Raw genomic sequence first — 22,702 nt, forward strand, 5'->3', positions numbered from 1 at the left:
AATTCTATGATTATTATATATTTATAGCATAATTGTTAAAACATGTCTTTAAATATATATAGGGGGTTGTTTGCAGTGGGATCTGTTAAAAATTGAACAGTAACACTTGTGCAGAGTTATGCTATGGTGGTATTTCTCACTCTTACCTGTGTATTTCACCTCAGAACATCTGGACTATATTTACTGAAGAGAACTTCTCTCCTGCTGCTCTAGTGGCTGTGTTGCATCACTTTGTCCAAGCAGGCCAGCACAGGCAAGCTAACGCACAGAAGAGGGTTTTTGCTCTCCATGCAGCTGGGTTGTACTTCTTACTGCTGGAAATCCCAGGTGAGCAATGGGTCCTACTCTTGATTGTAGGATAAAGCATCATTCAGTCTAAATCAGCTTTCGTTTAGAAGGATTCCATGTGGAGCAAATGATGGCTTTGGAGCTGTCTGCTTGATCTCCCTGAAATCTTTGGGGATCAAACCCAGGCATGGTTTGAGCGTTCAGCCTGACAGCAGTTTGGTCACTGGTCATAAAGTAGCTTGAAGGTGTCAGCTCGGATCTGTGCTGTTGTGCATCTTAGTAGCTCTGTGACAAGGTGGGCTGAGGAGTCTGAATGCTACACAGAGCTGAAGTTGTGTATCGCTCTGCTTAGACAGTAACACACAGTGAAGGCAGAAGCTTATTCCTGTTCCTGCTCTGTAACTAGAGAGGATTTCACTGTGTGGAGCTTTTGGACAGGTTCATTTGTGAAAATAATAGTTTTTGTGTAAAATAACCAGCAGTTGGAGTGTTCTAGCAGTCAGTCTTCTGGCTGTCAAAGCAAGCAAGGAGCTGGCGAGGTGATTTGATGCTGTCTGTATTTTGTGTGGAAGATGCTGATGTTGTCTCTCCTGGGCAGGCAGTATAGTTAACCAGCTGTTGCACCAAGTGATGTTTGATAAGTGCCTTTACGCCCTGACAAAATGCTGGCCTCGGGAACCAGATCTGGCCAGGAAGAGGAAGAAGATGCACACTCAAAGCTCTCGGACCACTGCAGGGAGAAACAGAAATAAAGGCAAACCACGCAGGAATGGCCCCTCCCGTGTAAGATATTTGCATAATCTCTTCAGATATAAATCACTGTTAGTAAGCAGTTAATAATAATAAGTTGGCAGACTATTTCACCTCGAGTGCAGTGTGATGCTCTTCCTCTTTTCCAGCCCTTTTTCCATCCCTACCCTTTCATTCAGCACTTCAGCTGTGCTCTTGGTCCTCTACCTAGTAGGAATTTCAGAAATCTAATGATTTGTGTGTGCCATATTGTTAGGAAGCTCAGTAGCAGAGGGAGAAACTAATTTGTAGCAGCTTCCTCAAGAGGGTTCAAGTTAGTATTCAGTCTGATGGACTTTGTCCTTCAAAACAAGAATAAGCTATTGTCCTGGGTTGAGCACTGTGTTGTCCTATGTTGGCACTTTCTGGTTTTGTACCCGACTTTCATCTTCCTGTCTGGTTTTTGGTTGGTTGGGGTTTTTTGTCCCCCTCTGTTAAGTTTATTTTTTCATCTGAAAGAAAAGATTCCACATCTGGGATGGAAATCATGTAGGATGTAGCCTGAAAACCAAAATGTGCAGAAGAGACCCACCAGTGCTGTGGGGCAGGATGGTGTTGTTTCTTTTTTCTACCTATATAGATGGAAGAGATCCAAGAGGAGGAGGAGGAGGAAGAAGATGATGAAAATGTTTACTTTTCAACAGATGACCTCCTTCAAGTTCGCAATGCAGTCTTCTTTCTGCTCAAAAACATCTTGAGACTGCTACCTAAGTTCTCCCTCAAAGAAAAACCTCAGTGTTTGCAAAACTGCCTGCAGGTAATGGGGGTCAACTACAAGAAACCTGGAGAGGGACTTTGGACAAGGGCCTGTAGGGACAGGCCAAGGGGAATGGCTTTAACGTGCCAGAGGGGAGACTGAGATGAGCTCTTAGGCAGAAGCTGTTCCCTGTGAGGGTGCTGAGGTGCTGGCACAGGGTGCCTAGAGAAGCTGTGGCTGCCCCATCCCTGGCAGTGCTCAAGGCCAGGTTGGACACAGGGGCTTGGAGCAAGCTGCTCCAGTGGAAGGGGTCCCTGCCTGTGGCAGGGTTTGGAACTGGATGAGCTTTCAGGTCCTTTCCAACCCAAAACAGTCTGGGATTCTCTCTGAGTGGGGTGCCTGCTCCATATCTGTTATGCTCAGCAGATTGTGTTTGGTTCCAAGGTGCTCAGCCCTCACCATGCACATGGTACTGAGCTGCTGGGCTTTGGGCCTGCTCATGTCCTTCTTCAAGAGAAGTGCCGTGGTTTGAAATACAGACTTGAGTTCTGCAGGGTCTGACCCCCAGCAGAGCTGCACATCTTCCCCACTTGTGAATGAGCTAAGTTTGGCTTTCTTCCCTTGCAGGTCTTTGTTGAAGTGACAAACTTTGAGCCAGTGGTACAGGAGTTCAAGTTCTCATCAGCAATGTGAGTAGAGAATTCTGGATGCTTGGGGGATTCTGTTGGTGTTAACCTGTTGATGTGACAATGAAATCAGGGTTTTCTTTCGCTAAAGATAATTAAAACATGTTCCACCTAGCTAACAGGAAACACCACCTAGTGAATATTGAATGTGTTCCAGTCAGTGAGCATGTTTAGTTGTAGTAATTGTAAATGCTTCTCTGATGAGAGATGATGACATCTCTTTGCCTCCTTTTGCTTAGGAATATTGACAAAGCCAAGTACATCTCTGAGCTGGCCTATTGCGGCGTGCGGTTACTGTGCTCCCCTCTACATGGTGCAGAAGCTAAGGTAAAAGTTAGGCAAAATCTTTAAAATCCTCCCTGCAGTGGTTTGTTTCCTTCTCTGCACGTCATTTGTGCTTGCATGTGTTTTACTTCTCCAGTTAGTCTTACTCTTTGTGCATGTGTTTGCTGGGTAAGAGGCGAGATGGTATTTTCCATCCCAGCCCTTATTCCTTTGACTTGTGTAGTGATGTGTTTTGTCAGCGTTGAGTTCTGTGGTCTAGTGGTTCTTGTGGCAGGTGAATCGAGAGCAGAGGATAGAGATCTCTGTGTCTTAAAGAGAATTCCAGGTTCCTGCATTTCCTGGAATGCTTTTGTTTCCTGCTAGGTGGAGCTCCAGCACTGCTTGTACTGTGCTGCGGTGCTGGGTTGTGCAGCAACAAAGCATGATGTCAGTGTTATGTGCAGATGCTGGTGAGCAGGGTTGATTCTGATGCAGAGAACACTGTCATCTGGCACATCCCATTCCATCAGGAATGTGTCTGCAGATCTTTTGTTAAGTTGTCAAGCACACTGTGTCATCTCGCTTACCTGTGCTGCTCCTGTGGATGGGGCTTTTGAGCTTTGGGTGTGACTGTGCTGCTGTATTTCTGGGTCTGTGTAAACCCATCTGAATCAGCTCTGAGCTAGCAAGCCAGGAGTTAGTGCCTGTCTAGTCAGGACGTCCCTGCCTCTCCTGTTTGACTGCTCAGAGTGTGCCAGGATAACAAGGCATGTTGTGATCCCAAAAGTATGGGAGGGAGGAAGCTCCAAAACACTTCTGTGCAAGCACCAGTGAATTTCCTCAAATCCCAAACATTTCTGGCAAATTCAAGTCCAGTACTTTGGGGAGGGGGATATCTGTTGATGTTTCCAGGAAGCCCTTAGACATGAGCAGAGCCCAAAGCCCAGCAGCTCGATACCATGTGCATGGTGAAGGTTGAGCACCTTGGAACCATGCCTTGCTGAACTGGAATGAGAACATCCCAGCTGGAAAAGATGTGGTGTATTAATGAAGGGATCCTCTTTGAGTTACTCTTCTGGGAGTCATGTTTTGCAGGTTCTGTCATTTGGATGTAAGCTTGTTTGGTTTGGAATTCGTCCATAAACCTGGCCAGAATGCTTATCCATGAACTCTGGTTGCTGCTGAGCTGAACCTGAGAATAACCTTTGCTTTCCAGGTACTCTCCTGTGTCTTCCAGCAGCTCCTCAGTGTCATTCTGATGCTGGAAGGTGGTGCAGGCTCCAGATTTGCAGTCCTTGCCATCACATCAGCTGTGATCAGTGCCAGGAATCAGGCTATTAAATTTATCAGGTGAAGTACAGAGCTCTGGCACTACCCTGCACTGGGTAGGTCTGCTCTTTCTTCTGGCGTGCCCTTGCTTTACTGTTTGCTTGATAAAGGGATGACAAGAACTGGCACTGGCTTTGAAGTTGGTTGTGCAAATGAGGCTTAATTAAAATGTCTGTAATGGGAATTTACTGAACTTGCTGGCAGAGGTGCTGTTTGACAGAGACATGGCACTGAGTAGAAGGCATCCCCTTCTCTATTTTGCTTTGTGTCAGCTTTTCAGCTCTTGTGGTTTACTACAAAGTATTTTACTACAAAGTATTTTACTACAAAGTCATGTCTCCTTAGCTCTTTGCATTCTCCTGCTTATAGAGGGGTTTTGCCTGTGTTTACTGGGGATCTGTGTGGTTGCAAAGTATAGTTTGTGCAGACAACATCTAGTGAGTAGACTGAAAACAAAGAAGCTTTTCCTGTTTTCTACCTGCAAGCCAGGTTAATGCAGACAGTAGGTCTGCCATGCCCATATCTTGTTGCACTCCTTGACTTCTGAAATGCATTCCAAAAGAAATTTACTTCATTTTTGCTGTCTTCTAAACCCAGCCTTATTAACATCTGCTTTTCCTTTGTGCAGCTCTGTAGTGGATGAGCTGAAAGAAGTTGCTTTTCCAGTTCTTCGGATATTACTGCAACATATCTGCATCAAGGTACGCTGAGCTTTGTTACCTCTGGAGCTGAAGAACTGATGGGTGGTAGTATCTAAGAATTAGAAAATAGGTCTTAAAACAGCTTATGGGAATGCTGAGGGTGAGCTCTATCCCACTCATTTCCAAGTGGGTGTACCCTACTGTGACCTTTCCAAAATGTGCTGTTTCTTTACCAGTCTTTTGGGAGAGGGGAAAATGAAGCTTAATTCTAATATAAGACTATCATCTGAGCTAGCTGGTGAAGGGCAACTCTTAACCCATCCTGTTCAAATATGTGATTTACATTAACTAATTTAATATTAATTATGTGAGAAAGCAAAAGTGAGCCTGGATGCTCCCTGGTACCCACATGATTAGAAGGGTTCTTGGGGGTTCGGATTTGTTGGGATTCAGTCCCTGTTAAGACAGGGGGGTTGGAATTAGATGGTCTTTAAGGTCCCTTCCAACCCAAACCATTCTGTGCTGAGAGCTCTTGGCCTAGGTACCCATCTGAAGACAGGTAGAAATACTCCATCTGGATTTAATCCAAGCTCCACCTTTCCCTGGGAGAAGGGTGTGGAAATGCCACACCATGCCATTGCCCTTGTTTTTCAGGTCCCAGACAAGGCTGATTATCGCACATACGCTGCACAGGCCCTGGTGACTCTGCTGAGCAAATTCCCTAATGTAGAGTTTGCTGACTTCATCGCCTGGCTCTACAAATACTCCCACAACACTAAAGTAAGTACATCTCCTTGATGCTCCAGGCTTCAGATGCAGCAGCAGGTCGAAGTTGAAGGGTTCCGAATAGCGTTGCTGTTACTACTGGTACCTAAAGGCACTGAGTAGACCACTCCTGTGGCTTTGCTTACATTAACAATGTGCTTTTTCTTCCCAACAGATTGCCTACAGGGTGTTTGCTCTCGATGTAGCCTTAGCTTTGTTGGATGTGCCAGAGAGGAACGTGGACACCTCCCTGTCCCTGGACCAGCAGAAGTTTCTAAAGCATAAGTTTTTAGTACAGGTGATGGTATTTGGGCGCTGCTTGGACAAAGCACCTGTGGTCCGTAGCAAAGCTTTAAGCAGCTTTGCGCAGTGTCTTGAAATGAAAGCTGCTACTACCTCGGAGAGCATCCAGGACTTATTACAAAGCTGTAAGTATTAATGGATCAGATAGGGGGAGTATTTCTTGAACTTTGAGGAGTAACTACTGGGAGATAAGAGAGCTGGTGGTCAGGAACTTAAATCTGCTCATCCTTGAGTATTGTGTCATGATGAGAAGCAAGAAATGAGTCTTGTTACTCATGAAGCCTTATATTTGGAAGGGATTCATTCTCACGAGCCAGTTCTAAATAGATGCCTCCATATGAGATACCTTTGGAAGATATTTATGGATGACTGAAATTGCTCACTGAAAAACTATGTTCGTTCTTGCCTGAGAGTTGCTTGATTCTTGAGTTGCCTTTTGCTGCTGTGAAGTTGTGTGCTCCTGACTGGCATTCTGAGCTCCCTCAGGTGTGGTAAAGGCCAGATGGCCCAACTCAGAGATATGCATGTGGCATCCTACAGTTAGATGAGTTGCCTGAAAACAATTTGGAAGGACAGAACATCTGGAATTAAATGACTTCATTTATTTCTCTTGTTTGCTTTCTTTTTGGCCTCACAGTCTTGGAAGCAAACACAGGCGCTACGAGTTTGACCGTCAGTGCAGAAGGTACAGAGCTGTTCTCTTCTAGTAAGTCTCTGGCTTTTTTTGGCATGCCACGTTCTGTGCATATGCATCTCTGGAAAACCTAGGTCATGCATGAGGCTCTTTGTGTAACAGTGAAGCATCTTGCTGGGTGAGCATCTGCCCTTTGAGCTCTTAAACCTTGAACTTTCCTTCCAGCTGTGTCCAGCCGTCCACTGAAGACCTTGCCCGTGTTTAAAACCATTGAGTTGACAGACAACAGCAGCGCTGCTGGGCTTGATGGTATGTCAAAATCACACTTGCCTTTTCAAGTGATTTTTCAAAGCCTTCACTGAAATTAGGCCTTCTGAAGTGTATTCACTGTCCATTTCTCAAAGAGAGCAGAGGGTTTTCTGTAGAGCTGTTAAAAAACCACTTCTGGGTGATGAAGGGGATGGAAGTGGCAGCTATAAAGAAATCCTGTTTCCACTCAAGTCTGACGAATACATGTAATCTTGAAATCCCGATGCTGGTTTGTATGAATGTAGTGGTAACTCTTGTGGAAAAGCAGGTAACATATCCTTTCCAAGAAGGATGGGGTATATTACTTGGAACTCCATAAATATAAGGGTAATTACATCTCTTGCTTCAGTGCCGAAAAGAACTAATAGATTTTTGCCATACAAACTGCAGCACTTTTGAGTAGGACTTAAGTGGGGAAGAATTCACTTCTCTGCAGCATCAGGAATTGGCTGGAGTTGAAAGCCAAGTGTGAGGTGGACCGATGCAGAATGGCAAGCAGCTAGTTCTCATGTGTTGATAGCATGAAATCACCTTTTGTGGCTCTTTGAATCTCTTCTTTCTTCCCCTCTTCAGTCTAAAAGCTTTTATTCCTAACCTTTAGGCCTGTGCCAGTATCTCTGCTCTGAGTTCTTGCTGCTCACCTCCCTTGAACAATTCAGCAGGCGGCTTGGTTCACATCCTGCATTTGTGGCTTTGTTACACGCCTCATGCTACGCTTCACATGGGATCTCTGTCCCTATCTCCATGAGTCAGGCTCCAGTCTTTTCCATTGAAAGCTTTCCTTTAAAACATTGCCCTGATAAATGTCATTAATCTGCTCTTTCAGATAGAACAGTCCTCCAGGCCACTTAAGGTATTGTGTATTCCCTGTGTAGTTGCAGGCTCCTTGTGGTAGAGGATGCCTGGCTTTGTATCCAATACCCAGCTGAGCATATGTTTGGCACATGGCAGAACAACTTCAGGAAAGGGTTGGATTAGAAAGGGCTGTCTTGGGCTCAAGAGAATAGCTGGAATACAGGGCCTCCAAGTCAGTCAAGATGCATTAGCAAAGCTGTCTGGCACACACTTGTGTTTGGCTTATGCCTGTACTAATCCTGCACTTCTTTGGAGACCAAAGAACTCATATTGGAGAAGTGAAATAAATCTTGGTTGAGGACAGTCAGAATGTGCTGATTGCACAAGGGCAGAGATAAGAAGAGAGGGGGAATCTGCAGGGTGCTGAGGAGTTACAGAATGCAAACACGGTGCTCCCTTGGTAATTCTCAGCCATTTTGTTTGGGTTGTTTTGGGGTTGGTTTTCCTCCTTCTTATGGCACTGGGAGTCAAATCAGTGTCAGCAGGCAAAATGTGATTGTTTTAACGCATTTGGTCACCTTCACAAGAGCTGGTGTGTTTTAACGGCAAAATCTGGTGCTAAAAAGGTTCTTTCTCTGTCAAGCTGTTCTCAGGAGGAAGGTGTGATTGCAGTTAACTGCCCGTTAAGATTGAAGTCCCTTTTCCAACTACTTTTGATTAATCCTATTTCTTAATGGCAACAGAGTGGACCTCCATGTGGATCTCTTGCCACAGACACCCAAATTTGCCATATCTTGGGCAAATCTTCCTCTGCTGTGAGAAATCTAACAAACAGCATTAAATAGAAACCTTAAAAGCAATAGTAAAACGCATCAGTCAGGATTGCCAGCTTGTCACTAGCCCATTTGAATGATTTAAAGGTGCTAAACAATTGTTTGTGGCTCTGTGTGTTCATTTTTGTGGCATTTAATGAACTCCATTATGTATTTTTCCTGAGAACATGCAGAAATAAGTATGACTGTGGCAATGGAAAGTGAAATCTGAGGCCTAATTTGACGTTCAGAGTGGGAAGATGTGTTCTGGTTTCCTTCTCTTGGGTTCTTTGCAGCTGCCTTCTGCAGCCTCGAGGAGTTCATTTGGCTCATAAATGGAGTCATTTCCACTCTAGGAAACACAGCAGTTCATACATTAACGCTTTATCCTGTGTAGAGCTCTGAGGCATAACTCACAAAAAGTTGTAGGCATTCAAAGCTCTCTGCTTACAAGTCTATTAACCTGCCTTGGGTTCAGACCTGGAAGTCTCGGGGAACAAATTGCTTAGTTGAGTTGGGAGCTGTGCTCCCCCTCACACAGCGTGGCAGTGCTGCTAAATGGCTCACTTCTTCTTGTCATGGTTTTGGATAGGAAAAGAAGTCATGGCCATGCTGAGACGGAGAGCTGGAGATGAGAAAACCAACGTGAGGAAATCCGCTCTGCAGGTGGGATGGCTTCTGCTTGATTACCCACAATACTCATACAATGATGAGGCCATAGTACTGTAGGGAACTCTGCAACTTTACCCAGTAGCTTCCTGCTATTCCTGCACAGTGCCTCCAGGCCTTGGAAAGATCTTGTTTCCTAGCTCCTCATCAGTAAATAATGCAAGCATGATGATGGGAGATTGTTCTAGGACTCTTGCTGGCTTCTCTTAGCCCCTCATTTAGAAGAGAGGCTCTTTGCAAATGTCAACAGGCATTTCAATTAAGTGACTTCCTTGGAAACTGAAGCAGATTAGCTGCTTAGTTTGTTTTGACCTTGTTATCAAAGAGATTGGGTTATAGCCAGGCTCTTCTTGAGGGATGCTTTGCTTGTTGCTCCCTTTATTTAATGAAATTGTTAGCTTTTAAGGAGATGTGCTTCAGCAAAGATCTCCTTTTAAAAAACACCTTCCTCTGTTAGTTCTCTGCACCCCAACTCTTCCCCCTGATTTGAGCTTCCCAGGTAACAAACATGGTTCATACAAAGATCTGTTATTTTCAAGGGAAACAGTGACATTTGCTTGATCCAAATGCTGTTTCAAGAGCAGAATGACTGAAAAGATGCATTTTGTTTCATTCTACATCTCTGCACCCACTACCCATAAATTGTGAATGTGACGTCTGGCTCTGGCTGAGGGAAATTCATCTCTGGTTCAAGTTGCTAGGGGTGGGTTGCATTTTTGATCGGCTACTTGATGCACATGGCCTGTATTCCCAACTTCCAGGTTTTCATGAACATCCTGAAGCACCAAGTGATCCCTTGCACTGCAGAGGATTTGTGCATCCTTCAGGACCGCTGCCGGGACCCCGCTGTCTCTGTGCGTAAGCAGGCCTTGCAGTCTATAACAGAGCTCCTCCTGGTGAGTGATTCTTGCACAGATGAGCAAAATGTGAGTTAAAAGAAGGAGACAACAGACAAATCTGGTCCGTGTCAGTTGTTCATTCAGTGAATTTCATCCTATGACTGTGTCTTAGTATTTTTTGTTACCTTTTGACTCGGAAGTCGTGATTCATTCTTACACATACTTGTGATTGCTGCAGGGTGCTTCCAACTGTTGGAAACATTTCTTTTCCCTGGGTGTTGATCTCTGTGTCATGGAGCAAATGTTTATGTAGCTGGCCTTCTCCAGTTTGAAAGAAAATGTGAATCACTCCACTAAAACGCAATGTGGAGATGATAGCACTGCAATATTTTGCCTTTCTATTTATTCACAATGGGTTAGCAACTTGGAGCCCAGGGTTTATATTAAGCAAAGCTGGTTTTTTAGTGTTAGATCATCTGCTGTGCAGCTTTATTGTGATACTGTGAGAACTATTTATAGGGTTTCAAACCAAAGTGTTACAGTACTTCAGCAGAAGCACCAGCTATGATCAAATACCTTGTGGTGTCAAGGAGGTACAAGTTCCCTTATCCTATTGCTAGTTGAGCAGTATGCTGGCATTTATAAAGATTCACTTACCAGTCTGAATCTGGAGGTTCCTAGGCCTTTGCTGATCTTAGATCCTGTAATGATTTAAAGATGTTTCTAACACACCATCGTGTTTCTCTCAGTCTCAGCACGAAAATGCTCTAGTGCAAAAGGCCTGGTTAAATGGAGTGGTGCCTGTTGTGATGGACTCCGAGAGTTCTGTCCAAGAAAAGGCCTTGGATTGCCTTGATCAGCTCTTGTTGCAACATATAAAACGTTATGATAAATTCAGGAGTGATGATGAGAATCAGGTGCTGGCATGGGATCTCCTCACCCTCCTGGCTTCAGACAACCAGGAGCTCAAGTAAGTGCATTTTTCCCCTCACCGTGAGCTCTGTTGGCTTTTCCCTTTGTTCAATGCCTCGAATGCTTCTGTTGCCTTTACAACATCAGGATTCAGATCCAAAATCCAGTACTGTTACTTGGAATCCCATTAGGATATGCAACTTTCCCAGCACAGACAAGCTAGTGAGAAAAGTGCAGTCTTCCTTTGTGTCAAGTGTTTTCCCTTGCTGCTCTCGTTACCTGTGCTCTGTCCTTGCACCCCAGTGTTCACACGCAGGAGCGGTGCGTGCTGTTCTTGATGTGTTGCTAGCAGCATGACTATTTAAGTTAGATGGAGGTGTTGTGACGATAGAAGAGAGGATATATAAAGAAAAGAGAACATCGCCCTGTATTAATTCTGATGTACAATATGTTACTTGTCTTATGACAAATAGAATTATTCTGCCTTTTGTAGAATGCTGTGGGAAGAAACAGCAGAACTGGCATGACACACAGTATGACAAGGACACAACATTGGTTAAAGGCAGCTGTGTGTTTATTAGTCAACAGGGCATAATTGCTCAGAAATAGAAAAGGAGATGCTGGTGGGGCTGCCTTGCCCATCTGTGACACTGGCAATGTTCTCATTTGGGCTATTTTCTAACATGGTTTGCACAGTCATGGTGCCTTGGAATACCTTGCAGCTTGGCAGAGCTCAGAACTCTTTCCACGTGAAGCAGATAACTGGTGTTAAAGAGGAAAATGAGCAAGTTTTGATGCCTTAACATGAGTGTGACCTGTCCCATCCATGGCTATTCAACAACAGCTACTAGAAAGTCTGTTACAGATTGCTTGAAATGATGTTTTCTTGATGAGTCATGGCATCAGTTGGACCTTGCATCTTACTGACTCGGAGCACTACCTCCATGCTTGTGTGCCAGGGCTGTGGGGCATCAGGACAATAAGCTGAAAGACTGAAAATACTGCTAGTGAATAGGTGATAGATATCCCTATGTATTGCAAGTCATGGGAATGCCAAGCAGTAGCAGCTCTGTTGCATTGCCCAGTGTATCCTGGATAGGATGCTGGATTTTACTGCCAGTGCCTAAGGCCAAGTGTTTGTTCCTCCTTTAACTTACTTCTCTTCTTTCTCCCCTGCAGCCGTTACTTGAACAAAGCTTTTCATGTGTGGTCCAGACAGAATAAGTTCACCTCCACCTTCGTCAATAACATCATGTCTCATGTGGAAACAGAGCATGCTGTACCGGCCTGGATGCTGCTTGCTAAGGTGGCACGTTCCTCCCCCAAGCTGGATTACTCCAAGATCGTTGAATCCTGGGAAAGTGTCAGCAGGTATATGTGTGCTTTGAGCTCCATTCTGCAGTGAAAGAGATGGGGGTGAAGAAGGAGGAACAAAGCAAGTGAGCATGTTCTGTCCTTCCCCAGGCAGATTGCCTGAATCAAGAACTGATATCTAAGCAGGGATCTGTTCTGCAATGGAAGGCAAGCAATGGCTCACAGTTTGTGCAGTAGCCAGCTCTTACCTAAAGCTTTCTGAGTTTTCATTTGTTTTGACAGGGCTGCCTTAATAATGCATATCCCAGATGAAAGGATCTTTCTGCTGTGGCTTGGTGGTGTTCCTTAATGTGAGCTTGTCTGCTCTGCTCTTTTTCAGGCAGCAGAACATAAGCGCTGATACTACAGGACATATGCTGTGTGTCGTGGGTCATGTCGCAAAGCACCTCCCTAAAAGCACTTGTGAGAGGCTGATTGGTGAGTGGCCCTGAGAAACTGCGGTGGAGAAGGCAGGGTTCATGCCTCCCATCTTCAGTTAGTTCCTCTCCATCACTTGGGAAGCTTAGAAAATGCTCACTTTCTGTGTTTCTGTCATTTTCAGATCATCTCAAGTGGTGGCTGAGGGGTTCTCAGTGTCCCTTGGAGGTGATTAGCCCAGCTGTGGAGACTCTGCAGAAGTTCTGCTATGCCTATGCAGATGAGCTGGAGGAGGCACAGGTGTGACTGAAAAAACAGCTTCTAAAATAGCTTGTTTCACACTTTGGAGAGCTCTCTCTGTCTCCAGTCTAGGCTCTCTTAACAAAGGGGAGCTGACTCCAACAGCTCAAGTCTGTTCTGCTCAGCTCTTACCTGCTTTACTGCAGTTGTGCTGGAGAGCATCCTATAACGATGGACTTGTGAGAAATCGTCTTTCTTGACAAGGATTTCCCACCACCACCACCTGAAATACCTTGCATTTGCCTTCTGTCAGAGCTGACAGAACTAGGATACCTATGGCTGTGCCTTTTGAAATCAGCTATTTCTCAGGCTTACTCCAGTTTGAAGCTACAGGCTTTATACTATAAGCTCTGAGTATTCTATACCAGAGCTGCTGTATACACATATTTTCTAGACCTCTTTCATGGGACCAAACAGGGAGTTGATAACACATCACTTGCTCATTTTTAGTGCCCCTGTTTTATACCATAGCTTGTTTCACTCGTGTAGTGAGAAGGTAAAATAGACGTCTCAGCCTGAGCACAGTCTCAAAGAAGCTAAAACTAGTGCAGGTCTCTCTTGCTACTGTTTTCTCTTTGTGTTCTGTATCTCTTTCAATATTGATGGCAGCTATTTGCATTGTGTTGTCGTTTGAATAGAGCTGCATTTTCCAAGCAGCCTGTGAAAATTCACACGGGTAACCCCAAATGTGTTGGATGTACATGAAACAGTCACTTAAATCCTATTCAAATCTGTGTGATTTCTATAATGAAGTAAGCTTAGGCCTGTGGATCATTAAAAGCCAGATTCTCCAAGGTGTTTGGACACTTGCACATGTCCTTTGATGTGCAGGAGGAATTTGAAAGCTCTACGGCCCTGTCTGATTGATTTCAATAGCACCTAGATTATTAAAAGCGTGTAAGTGCTTTTAGATGAGGTTTTCATGTATGGACAGATATTCCAGTTCCATTTTGCTTAATTAATCAAGTGCCCAATTAATTTTGTTTAATTATGGAACAGGAGCTGCTCAACCAGGTGTGTGGAGATTTAGTATCCAACTGTGAAAGCTACATCTCAAATATAGTCCTCAAAAAGGATGGAGCAAAGCAGCTGCAGGAAGATCTCTTGGTATGTTTGGTTCCCCTTCACAGACTGCTCAAAGGCTGGAGGTGTCGTTGAGACTCCAGTAACTGTTAACTAGGAAAATCCTGGTGTGTACTTGTGTGTACATACTGGAATCTGGTATTTGTGAGCATCCAACAGTTTTATACAGCAGCACTTGCTTTAAGGGTACGATATCCCATGTATTTGTAATAAAATGACATGGGTTTTCTTTGCTCTTCCACTCATACTTCTTAGATGAGCTGTTTGGGAGATAAGTATGAAACACAGAGGTTGCTTTTGAGGTGGATTTCAATGTTATTGAAAGTTGGTTTTGGAGAGGTACCAGAAGAGTCCTGCTGGCTTCATTTGCAGCTCAGGCATTGCCTTTTGACTGCAGTGGTGCTTTATCTTCGTAGGTGAGACACCTCTACCTCCTGGGGGAGGCTGCACAGCTCTGTCCAGCCAAAGTGGAGAAACGTGTCTTCCTGTTGATTCAGTCCATTCTGGCCGCTCCTGTCAGCGAGGACAAATGTGAGGCTCTCTCCTTACTGCCTGTAGTGTTGGGCTTACAGACAACAGTGTTACCAGAAGAGCATGTTATCATTCCTGACCTGTTCTTCCCTAGTGGCTAGTCCTCCAGATGGTGAGGAAATCCCAGCTTCTCAACCGCTGTCCCAGTTCAGAGGATCCGCCATGCCTTCAGTGGTCAGAGCTCATGCCTTCATTACTCTAGGTGAGTGCCATCCTGCAGTAGAAGCTGGCCCTCACTTACCCAATTCCCGGCCTTCCTGCTTCAAGTTCTGCTCAAAAAGCTGTGTCAGTTGTAGGCACAGTGCTCCATGTTGGCATCTCCTCAGCTCATGGCTTTTTAGCAATGCAAATATCCATGGTAACAAGTGGCACAAACATAAAAATACATCCATGTGGCTGTTTCTCGTGGTGGTTAATGTGTTAATGGTGACCAACAATTAGCAGTGTCCTTCAGAATCATACTTGGTTGGTTGCTGTCTGGGTGAAGGATTCTCCTACATGTAGTAAGAGGATGGAGAAAACTTGGTGCTTCTGATGCAGTTTAGAGCAGAATGACTGCACACAGCTCATTGTTCTCCTCAGCATGACGGAAGAACTTCTTTGAGAGAAGCCTCAATCTGCATCTCCAGTATTATGGAGAGTACTAAGTGCAAGTTCTGCTTTTGTAGTACCTCTGTGGTTAAGAGCAAGTCTCTTCTCTCGCAGATAGACAGTATTATTCTTTCCTCAACTGCTTTGGGAAGCTTAATTCTTTTGTACAGAGCTTAGAAACAGGGAGAAGTAACGTTAGAATGCAGGCTGGTTTATTTTAGGTTGGTTTAGTGATGCTCTCAGAGGTGGGTGTCTCCCTGCTATGCCTATGACAGCTGGGGCTGTTCTTTTTAGCTGCTTTGAATAATACCCTGTACACAGAAATAGTTTGCTGTGAAGGAGGGAATTTGGCATAGAGACCCACGCTAAGGGTCTAAGTGGAGTTTGGAAGAACTCCTCAAAGTATCATTTCTTGGAGAGATGGTGCAGATTGCTCATCAAGTTTCCATGTGTGTTTCTTCTTTATTCCTGCTAACTTCCCGATTGCTTTCTTGGCTCCTATTGGACTCAATGGAGGCAGTAAACTGGGCTGCGGTGGTTAGGAAGAAGACTGTCTTTACAGCTCTGACAATCTCATCCCTGTTTCCCAGGTAAATTGTGTTTACAGCATGAGGATCTGGCCAAGAAATGCATTGCAGCTCTCGCTCGAGAGCTGGAGGTGTCACAGGATGTGGCTGTTCGCAATAACGTTGTCATCATCATGTGTGATCTGTGTGTCCGTTACACATCCATGGTGGACAGATACATTCCCAACATTTCCTTGTGTCTGAAGGACCCCCATCCCTTCATCCGTAAGCAGACACTGATCCTGCTCACCAACCTCCTGCAGGTAAATAGGGGGTCTGTGTCTCACAGCCTGTCCAGCCAGTGCATTGCTTACACCTTGATTCATCTACACTTCATCAGGAAGACTTTATGTGTCTTGTTCCTGCTTTGTTTTGCTAGCTGGGCAGGGATCCTACCGAGGACACTTTACGCAGTTGGATAATGAGGTTATTTTTAGTCAGTGGGTACCTCTTTTCTCACCTTCTGTTTCTCTGAATTCCCTTCACTCCTGTATGAATGAATCTAATGAGCATCTCAGCACCTTCTTCTGGCATTGAGAAGGCTCAAGATGTTTACCCTCCCCATATGGATATGAAGCCAGGCAGGGCAGATTTGGAGTGCATTTGGCTCCCAGAAGAGTTGTTGAAGAGCATATGTGGCTTGGGATGCTTCTGCTTTTTCACTGGGACCTGTGGTAAACCTGGATCCTTGCCACTGTGGCATCTGTATGTCCACTCCAAAAGGAGTGGTTTGGTGTTGATTTTGTGTCCTTCCAGCTGAAGGTATCTTGCTGATCTGCCTGATGTATCTTCTGCTGGCCTCCATCAGATATTGTCCTGACAACAGTCTGAAGCTTTTCCTGATCCAGGTGATTTGTTTGCTGTTTCTTACAGGAGGAGTTTGTGAGATGGAAGAACTGTCTCTTCTTCCGTTTCATCACTGTCTTGGTGGATCCGTGTCCAGACATTGCCAGGTAAAATACACATCTGTGAGTTCAAAATCAGAGGTGGGCTCAAACCCAGTCCTAGCCTTTTACCTTCAGCAAGCAAAGCAAAGACCCAGTGAGAGAGATCCCATTAACCTCTTCAGTTCTGTGGTGGTTCATGCCTTAGGGTCTGCCGTGGTAGCAAAGGAGTGGGGAACTTCTTCCAAGTCATCCAAAGGACCCAAAGTAGCAAGCTGTGTGTTCTTGACATGCAGCTCTGCTCTGGTTTTGACTCTCAAGTTATCCAGAGAACAGGAATTTTTGAAGCAAGCCTTGGTGAAATTCTCCTTGTGGCTTTCCAATAGGCTCTGTCTTAAGTGGTGGTTTTGGTTTAGGGATAGGATTAAATATTCTCCTTTTAAGCCTTCCACCAGTTTGTAATACTCTTGACACCTAAGAGGACTTGTGCACACTGGCTTTAAGTGCACGTTTGTGATGTTTCTGTGGGTTTCCAAGTCTCAAGCTGCCCCATTCCCATTTCTCACGTAGCAGAGCAGGTTTCCCTAAGGGTGGTGCTGCACAGGAGACTTAGACACTGCTGCTTTCTCCCTAGAACGGTCGATCTGAAGATTGGTGTTTCTAGCACCATCAACCTGTCATTGCTTCCTAGTGCATATTCACACTTTATTTTCTCTTCAGTGAGTTTAAGATGTAAAAATGTCTTTCCAGTAGATGGTGACATTGCAACGTCACGTTCCCAGAGCTTCAGCTAAAGAACATGGTGTTATTTCTTTGGGCACATTTCTCTTTGCATCTGCATTCAGTGACTGCATCCAGACAAAACCATGTTCTTCATGTCTGGGTTTGACTTGCAGCTGTTGCAGGGATTTTGGTGATTCATTTTGTGCTAAGTGCTGTGTCTCAGGCACAATGGAACTTAACTTGTTTAAACAGTCCAAGTCTTGTGCCTGGATTCAAATTCAGTCTCTCTTTAATGGCACAAAAATTATAGTATTGTGGATGCTGAGAATGTCTCTTTCTGCATGAAAAAAGGCTTAAAGTCAATGAACTGATAACCTTGCTCAAGTCCAGATAGAGCCAGGCAAGTGTTGAGGGAGAATTGCAAAAGAAAAACCACCCTTCCGCTTTATAGCTTGTGAACCCTACGCTGTGTTTCAAGGGGTGGCTTTAGAAGCTATCTGGTGCTGAGTTCTTTGTTATCCTCCTTTTCAGGTTTGGAGAGTTCTGCCTGGTGCATCTTTTGCTGAAGAGGAATCCAGTAATGTTCTCCCAACACTTCATTGAGTGCATCTTCCATTTCAATAGCTATGAGAAGCATGAGAAGTACAACAGGTTCCTCCAGAGTGCACGGTCAGTTGAGCACATTCGGTCAGTTGAGCACATTCGTATCTCCTCTTTGCTAATGATGGGCTGTCTGGCTCATCATTACCAGCCCTGGGGCAAAGGTTGGGCTTGATGATCTTAAATGTCTTTTCCAACCTAGTTGATGCTATGACAGCACTTGTGGCACTGTGTAATTAAGTATGCAATAGGGTGAAAGCAGCCAGGGGAAACAGTGTTAAATGCAGAGTGCTCTCCCTTCCCTGTGACACTTCTGGGAGGCCTCCTGCATGTGATTTGTGGCAGTGTGTGATATCCTAACAGGTTTATGGGTCTGGAAATTGACATGCAACTATTCCTTGCTGATTGAAAGTCATTATTTCGGTGACTTCACATAATGTGACTTGGCCCTGGTAATGTGTCTTGCTCATCCCCAGGGCGAGGAGTCTCTTTTCTCTGAAGGGGAAAGAAAACAAAGAGAAGAGGATGCTTATCTACAGGTTCCTGCTGGACCACTTTACAGATGAGCAGAGATTCAGCATCACGACAAAGATCAGCCACAGCATCCTAGGTAAGGGCCTGTCCTTTAAAGTCTGCCAAACTGATGTCTGTATAAGACCTCAATCCAGCCGTGTTATCTTCCTGTCTTTACTGGCACTGCTGCTATCAGTATACTACTTATTTCTTCCCTGTGTGTTCCAGCATGCTTTGTGGATAATGTCCTTCCATTGGACCTGGAAGCCAGTGAGCTGCTCTCAGATACGTTTGCAGTCCTTAGCTGCAAAGAAATCAAGCTGTCAACTATGAGGTCAAAACCGGACGAAGATATTCAGCCTGAGGAAGATGAAATGGCAATGGCCAATGTTGTCATGCAGGTGGCACAGAAAAAGCTCATCTCGCAGGTGAGTGGCACATGATCTGGAGTGGGGGGAGGACTGGCTTCTTAAGAGGCTCTGCTTAGGTTAAAAGTCTATGTACATATGTATGGTGTTAAGAGCAGGCTTAACTGTGATAATTCCCTTGCTATGGAATGATAACTCCTCACTGAGACCATTTATCTAACCATAGAATGGCTTTTCCTTTATTGCATCGTGTAACTGTTGATGCCTTATTCAAAGGTTCAAAAGAAGAACTTCATAGAAAACATCGTGCCAATAATCACATCCCTCAAGTCTCTGATGGAGCAGAAGAGGCTCCCAGCTGTCCGGGACCTTATGAGCTACCTCCAGGTAAGGGGAAGTGTTTTCTTGTTGGGTTTCTTTTTCCTCTCTTGCCTTAATGTGTTAGATGTGCAACTGGGAACAGAACAGCCTTCTTAGAGGGAAATTTAGAAGGCATATGATGTTGTGACACTGCCACTGTGTTAACTAACATAGGAGGCGAAGGGATTTTAGATCAGGATCAGTGTGATACGTGTGAGCCTCCTCAGTGGAACGTGGGCAGAAAGCCTGAATGCTGGAAAGCTTTTCCATGTTCTCAAGTACAAACTGGAATCGAAACTCTTAGTCTGTTAAAAACACCTCTGCTCCACCAACTGGTATTTCCTTTTGCACTTAAGCAGCTGTGATCTGAATGGGGATGTGAATCAGTAGTCAAGAGATTTCTGAAAGACTTGAAACATTCCTTATTGCTCCAGGAAATGATGCAGGATTACAGAAATGAAATCAAGGACTTCTTTGCTGTGGACAAGCAGCTGGCAGCCGAGCTGGAGTATGATATGAAGAAGTATGAAGAGCAGCTGGCCAGGGAGAAGGAGTCAGACCAAGAGCAAGTCTCCACAGCACAGGCAGAGGTTGGTGGTACCATTAACTGTACATGTGCTGTCTCCTCTGCTGAAGTTGGTGTATGGCTCACACCCAGGCTCTGTATGTGTGTGGACCTCGTTACAGCACTTGTAACAGCATGGCTGTGTAATGTTCTCATCCCTCTTCTCATTTGCTGGCAGAAGCTTTGGTTTCAGAGTCATTTAATGTGCTTAGAACCACTACAAGCAACACGTGTTAGCCAGAGGAGCAGCAAACAACTGATGTAAAGGGAATTCAATTTAAAGGGAAGGCTATGCCTAACTTGCCACTGGCTGTGCTTACATGTTGTGTTGCTCTCTGCTCCCAGCATGACAGAGATGATAAAAGGTTTCATTTTGTCTGACTTTAGGTGTATACAGAGTGCAAACTTAACCTGTCCTAGTGCACATCCTCTTTTAAAGTCATTGTAAAGAAATAAGTATGTGCTGGGGTCAGTTGTCCTGAACTATTTTAGATAACGCTTGAAGTTGAGATGACTTCTACCCTGGAAGCACCTTTCTCTGCTGGTTTAGAAGAGCACCTCTATATACACCCCTAAACTAGGGCATGTGTGTCCCATCTTGATTTCCTATTTGCTTCTTGTTAAAATTTTGGCCAATACATTCTGTCTTCCTTTCACCCCTCAACATCTATCACCCAAAGGGGTAGTTCTTAATAATGCAGCATGTAGGTCTAAGTGTCTTGTATCGAGGCTTGTATCCACTGTTAGACATGATCCACCTGTATCCACAGTTAGACATGATCTTTCCTCCTGTTTTCTATAGCAACCTCCATCTTTGGAAAGAACTGGACCTTCTGGAGGCTGGAGCAGTAATGCTCAGCCTCCTACAAGTGGGATGCAGTCCTCCTCACCTCGATCAAGTGCTTCCTCAGTGCCTGCTGTGTTTGCTACACCAAGGGCTGATGCTCTGAAACACAGTCACAGGTATGGGTTCTGGTTAGGATGACCAGTTTGATGATACACTGCAGGGCTACTGCTTTGCTTAGCCACAACTTGCTTAGAGGTATGGAAGCCACCAGTGTTGCAGCATGATCTCCAAAACATCTGGTGTCTAAGATCAAAGGGGGTTGGAGGGCACAGGTTTCCCTTCCTCCAAAGCCAGGTTGGACAGGGGCTTGGGCAACAAGGTCTGGTGTCTTAAGGTCCTTTCAAACCCAAAGCATTCTGTGATTACATCATCTCCTTTGGGCTTGCAGAAGGCAATGACTGGTTCTGTCATGGCTTTTTCCCTATAGGCCAACATCCTTGTGCACAGTTGCCATCCTGAACTCTGCCAGGAAAGCAGTGGAAACCAGGAGCAAGCAACGCAGCAAGAGTGTTGGAGGAAGTTTAGCAACTGCATTGCTTCCACCGAGCACAGCTGGCAGCAAGCAAGGTAGGAATCCTGCTGCAAACTGGCATTGGATCAGATCTAGTTGACACAGCCTGATTGTGAGACCCTGGAGGTCTCTGAGTGAACACGTTTCTATTTGAATGATTTCCCTGTTGTTCCCAGCATCCTTCCAAAGCCTGAATGAACAGTCTACGAGAGAGAATGTTTCTGTGGTGGGCCGTGCAATCAGCACACCAGAACGTAAGTACAACCCCAAGGAACCCTTTCCAATGGGGCTGAGCGCTCATTCTCTGAGAGAGGTAGCAGCGCATGCTCTGTGTGCTCCCTAAAGAGCAAAGGAATCATTGCTAGCTGTAGGGTATTTATCTAAGTGCTTGTAGTAAGTAAGAACTGTTCTGAAATGGAAGGCCTCGGATAAATGATGTAAGGGAAATACTCAGGGTCTGCTCCTCTTCAGCTCTAAGATAGGAAGCTCCTGTTGTCCAAACAAAGGCTCTTGGGTGAGCTATGACCTGCTTCTAGCACAGGCAGTGAGCTGCGACAATTGTAGAGAACACAGAGATCTGCTCAAGTGGGATTAATAACCTGCAGGGTCATTTCTGAGTGTGTGTGTTCTTCCCTAAGGAAGAACTGAGCATTGGAGAAGGATTTAGGTTTTTTTCACTCTGCTGTAGAAACTAATGTATAAATACACAGGGAGGAAACTTGTACACAGATTGGGAGTTTGCTGTGCTTGTGTCCATGACAGCTTCAGCTCCTCCCTCAGAACCTGACCTTCAAAGTCAGTCTTTACTGGAATGCTTTCTGCTAGCCTACAGCATTCTGCAGTGTCACTTTCTGCAAGCTGAGAGGCAGTTACACAAATGGAGCCGAGTTCCAGCAGTGGATTCCTTCTTTTATGTCAATTCACTGCTGACCTCCTTGAGGGCATATCCGTCGTGGTGTGAACTGTGAGTGTCACTGACACCCTCCAGTGAAGCTGGGGGTATGGGTGAGTATCTGACAAGTTGTTTCTCATTAGGCAGCTGTGAAGTGTTGTGGGCATGGGTTGATGTTCCAGAGGCACTGCTGCTTGCCTGCACTCTTTGCCTCTATCTGTGCAAGCACCTGACCTGCACATACACAGGAGAGCAAACCTCATCTAGCCAACAAAGCAGGGAACGGCAAATACCTGCCATGTGTGAGCAGGCAGCAGTGATGTGCATCCACTGGAAAATCTGACCCTTCTCTTCCCTGCATGCTCCACTCTGTGGCTGGATTTGTCTGCCTCAATGTTTCTCTTTGCTGCCTGAGCAACAAGCAATGATCTTTGTGCAACAAAAATACCTGGGGGCATGTTTTTAGAGAGCAGAAATGGTGAAGAGCCAGCTCTCTGTCTGGAAGCTTGCACGGCTGTTTCTCTTGAGAGCCATATGGTGAAAAAGGAGGCAGAACATTAATCTGCAGTGGTACTAGGGCTGAATTCTTCCTTTGCTTCAAGGCAGCGCATGTCCTTCTCCTTCAGCAGGGAGACAAACTGTACAGAGCAGTGTCATTACTTCAGTTAGCGTGCTGAGCCATCTGCATGGTGGGCCTTGGAGGCTGATAGTCAAAATAAAGCATTCTTGTTTCTCTAGTATATCATTCTAGAACTGTTGGGAGTTCTTTGTAAGCCAGTTTGTACTTGAGAAGTTCAGAACAACTGTCTAGTCACTTTATTTGTCTGTTCTGGCTGTCTTTGGGTCTCCTTCTCAACTGCTGCCTGTTACTTAGAGGATGGCTACATGGCTTTGGGCAAGTGTGG

At 45.0% G+C, this 22,702-nt stretch overlaps 1 protein-coding gene across 3 annotated transcripts in view; it reads left to right on the forward strand.

Moving 5' to 3' along the window:
• NCAPD3 (non-SMC condensin II complex subunit D3) overlaps positions 1-22,702 on the forward strand; it is a 28,135-nt gene that overhangs the window by 1,401 nt on the left and 4,032 nt on the right. For 2 of the 3 annotated variants that reach the window (XM_065696890.1, XM_065696889.1), the window contains exons 3-32: positions 165-327; positions 887-1,071; positions 1,658-1,834; positions 2,402-2,463; positions 2,700-2,787; positions 3,941-4,074; positions 4,682-4,754; positions 5,349-5,474; positions 5,635-5,887; positions 6,400-6,468; positions 6,622-6,705; positions 8,905-8,978; positions 9,743-9,877; positions 10,570-10,790; positions 11,912-12,103; positions 12,426-12,523; positions 12,648-12,763; positions 13,763-13,870; positions 14,263-14,377; positions 14,472-14,579; positions 15,559-15,797; positions 16,408-16,487; positions 17,673-17,810; positions 18,218-18,351; positions 18,483-18,682; positions 18,899-19,009; positions 19,417-19,572; positions 20,350-20,510; positions 20,822-20,961; positions 21,082-21,159. In XM_065696890.1, coding sequence (XP_065552962.1) covers positions 165-327; positions 887-1,071; positions 1,658-1,834; positions 2,402-2,463; positions 2,700-2,787; positions 3,941-4,074; positions 4,682-4,754; positions 5,349-5,474; positions 5,635-5,887; positions 6,400-6,468; positions 6,622-6,705; positions 8,905-8,978; positions 9,743-9,877; positions 10,570-10,790; positions 11,912-12,103; positions 12,426-12,523; positions 12,648-12,763; positions 13,763-13,870; positions 14,263-14,377; positions 14,472-14,579; positions 15,559-15,797; positions 16,408-16,487; positions 17,673-17,810; positions 18,218-18,351; positions 18,483-18,682; positions 18,899-19,009; positions 19,417-19,572; positions 20,350-20,510; positions 20,822-20,961; positions 21,082-21,159 — 4,018 coding nt within the window. The remainder of the gene's footprint in view (positions 1-164; positions 328-886; positions 1,072-1,657; positions 1,835-2,401; positions 2,464-2,699; positions 2,788-3,940; positions 4,075-4,681; positions 4,755-5,348; positions 5,475-5,634; positions 5,888-6,399; positions 6,469-6,621; positions 6,706-8,904; positions 8,979-9,742; positions 9,878-10,569; positions 10,791-11,911; positions 12,104-12,425; positions 12,524-12,647; positions 12,764-13,762; positions 13,871-14,262; positions 14,378-14,471; positions 14,580-15,558; positions 15,798-16,407; positions 16,488-17,672; positions 17,811-18,217; positions 18,352-18,482; positions 18,683-18,898; positions 19,010-19,416; positions 19,573-20,349; positions 20,511-20,821; positions 20,962-21,081; positions 21,160-22,702) is intronic. The other variant, XM_065696891.1, reaches the window with a different exon arrangement.

Source organism: Lathamus discolor, chromosome 17 (assembly GCF_037157495.1).
Source record: "Lathamus discolor isolate bLatDis1 chromosome 17, bLatDis1.hap1, whole genome shotgun sequence".
Classification (NCBI taxonomy): domain Eukaryota; kingdom Metazoa; phylum Chordata; class Aves; order Psittaciformes; family Psittacidae; genus Lathamus; species Lathamus discolor.